The 1,569-nt window shown below is 37.0% G+C and overlaps 1 protein-coding gene across 1 annotated transcript; it reads left to right on the top strand.

Moving 5' to 3' along the window:
* The first annotated feature begins 504 nt into the window (after positions 1-504).
* Positions 505-1,152, top strand: LOC145802375 (NADP-dependent malic enzyme-like). Its single transcript, XM_082895082.1, has 3 exons — positions 505-627; positions 866-961; positions 1,063-1,152. The coding sequence occupies exons 1-3, from the start codon at positions 565-567 to the stop codon at positions 1,150-1,152; spliced, it is 249 nt and encodes an 82-aa protein (XP_082751208.1). The 5' UTR covers positions 505-564.
* Positions 1,153-1,569: the final 417 nt, after the last annotated feature.

Raw genomic sequence — 1,569 nt, 5'->3', positions numbered from 1 at the left:
TGCCCTCAGGGTCTTTATATTAGCTTGAAAGAGAAGTATGACTTTCTTTCAGCTGTCCATGTTTCCTTTTTCACACCTCACGTTAGCAGAATCCTCATGCACTAGGTCATTTTTGTAAGTAGTATGTTACTTTTGTAGAGGAAAGATTCTCGAGGTATTGAAAAACTGGCCTAAAAAGAACATTCAAGTTATTGTCATGACTGATGGTGAGCGAATTTTGGGACTTCGGGATCTTGGCTGCCAGGTGAATGTTCATTTTCCATTTTGTTTTAGTACATAGATAATTACCTTCCAAATGCATAATTATTTTTTTTGTTCATCAGCCAAATGCATAATTAATTGTAAAAACCAAAAGGTAGAGTATTTACATGACAGTTTTTTCAGTGGTTCCTTGTTCGCATTAGTTATGGTACTAATCTAATACATATTTATCTTCTTCCTATGTATTAATTGGAATGTGTTTCTGTCTATTAATAGGCAGGCATTTAATTCAGATGGCTTGTTGTGGCAAACGCCTGTTAAAATGCATTTGTAGCTAATAACAAGCTTAATTTTTATTAGGGGATGGGGATACCTGTTAGAAAACTGGCTCTGTATACAGCACTTGGCGGAGTTAGACCTTCTTCGGTAAGTGTCACCAGCTAATCATATACAGTTGTAGATGCTTATTTTAGTATATCTTATTTGAAACCTTTACTTCAGTACCGATGAAACTGCGTTAATATGTGTGTTTAATTTTCAGTACTGTGTCAAGAAGTAAATGCCATGCTTTAGTTGTCAGCTTGACATTATAATATTGATTGGTTTTAGCGCTATCCTCTCCTTTTTACCATTTTAGTAACGATCTGTTTACTTGCCTGTGCAGTGCTTGCCCGTAACCATTGATGTGGGGACAAACAATGAGCAGTTGTTGAAAGATGAATTCTACATTGGGCTCAGACAAAGGAGGGCAACTGGGAAGGTCCAATAGTTTTAGCATTTTATTGTGTTTAGTTACAAGCATTAAGATGCATTATGTAATTTTCTTTAATACTGAGGCAGTTTTGTCAAATTGTATTCCAGGAATATTATGACCTTCTTCATGAATTCATGACTGCTGTCAAGCACAACTATGGTGAAAAAGTACTCATACAAGTGGATTTGCATCCTTAATTTTGAAAAATTTCAGGGCCTGATCTTGTTCTTACAGTTCTAATGTTGGTTTGATTTGCTACCAATGCTTTACAGTTTGAAGATTTTGCAAACCACAATGCTTTTGAGCTGCTAGCGAAATATAGTACTACTCATCTTGTCTTCAATGATGATATACAGGTATGTGATAATATGGTCGTCGTTCAAATAACCTTGAGGAATCCCATGTTCTTGTCTTAACTTTTTTCTTCCCCACTTTTGCAGGGGACAGCAGCTATGGTTCTTGCAGGGCTTGTTGCGGCACTGAAGTTACTTGGTGGATCCTTGGCCAAGCAGACATTTTTATTCCTTGGTGCTGGGGAAGTGAGACTCTAATCTGTCTTCCTTCTTTTACACTATAAACCTATTTTCCTCTAGGGGCCACTGGACAGAATTCCA

Source organism: Camellia sinensis, chromosome 11, assembly GCF_055761805.1.
Source record: "Camellia sinensis isolate YWXY chromosome 11, ASM5576180v1, whole genome shotgun sequence".
Lineage (NCBI taxonomy): Eukaryota > Viridiplantae > Streptophyta > Magnoliopsida > Ericales > Theaceae > Camellia > Camellia sinensis.
The sequence above is the reverse complement of the archived record's forward strand: the minus strand, read 5'-3'. Positions and strand labels throughout refer to the sequence as shown.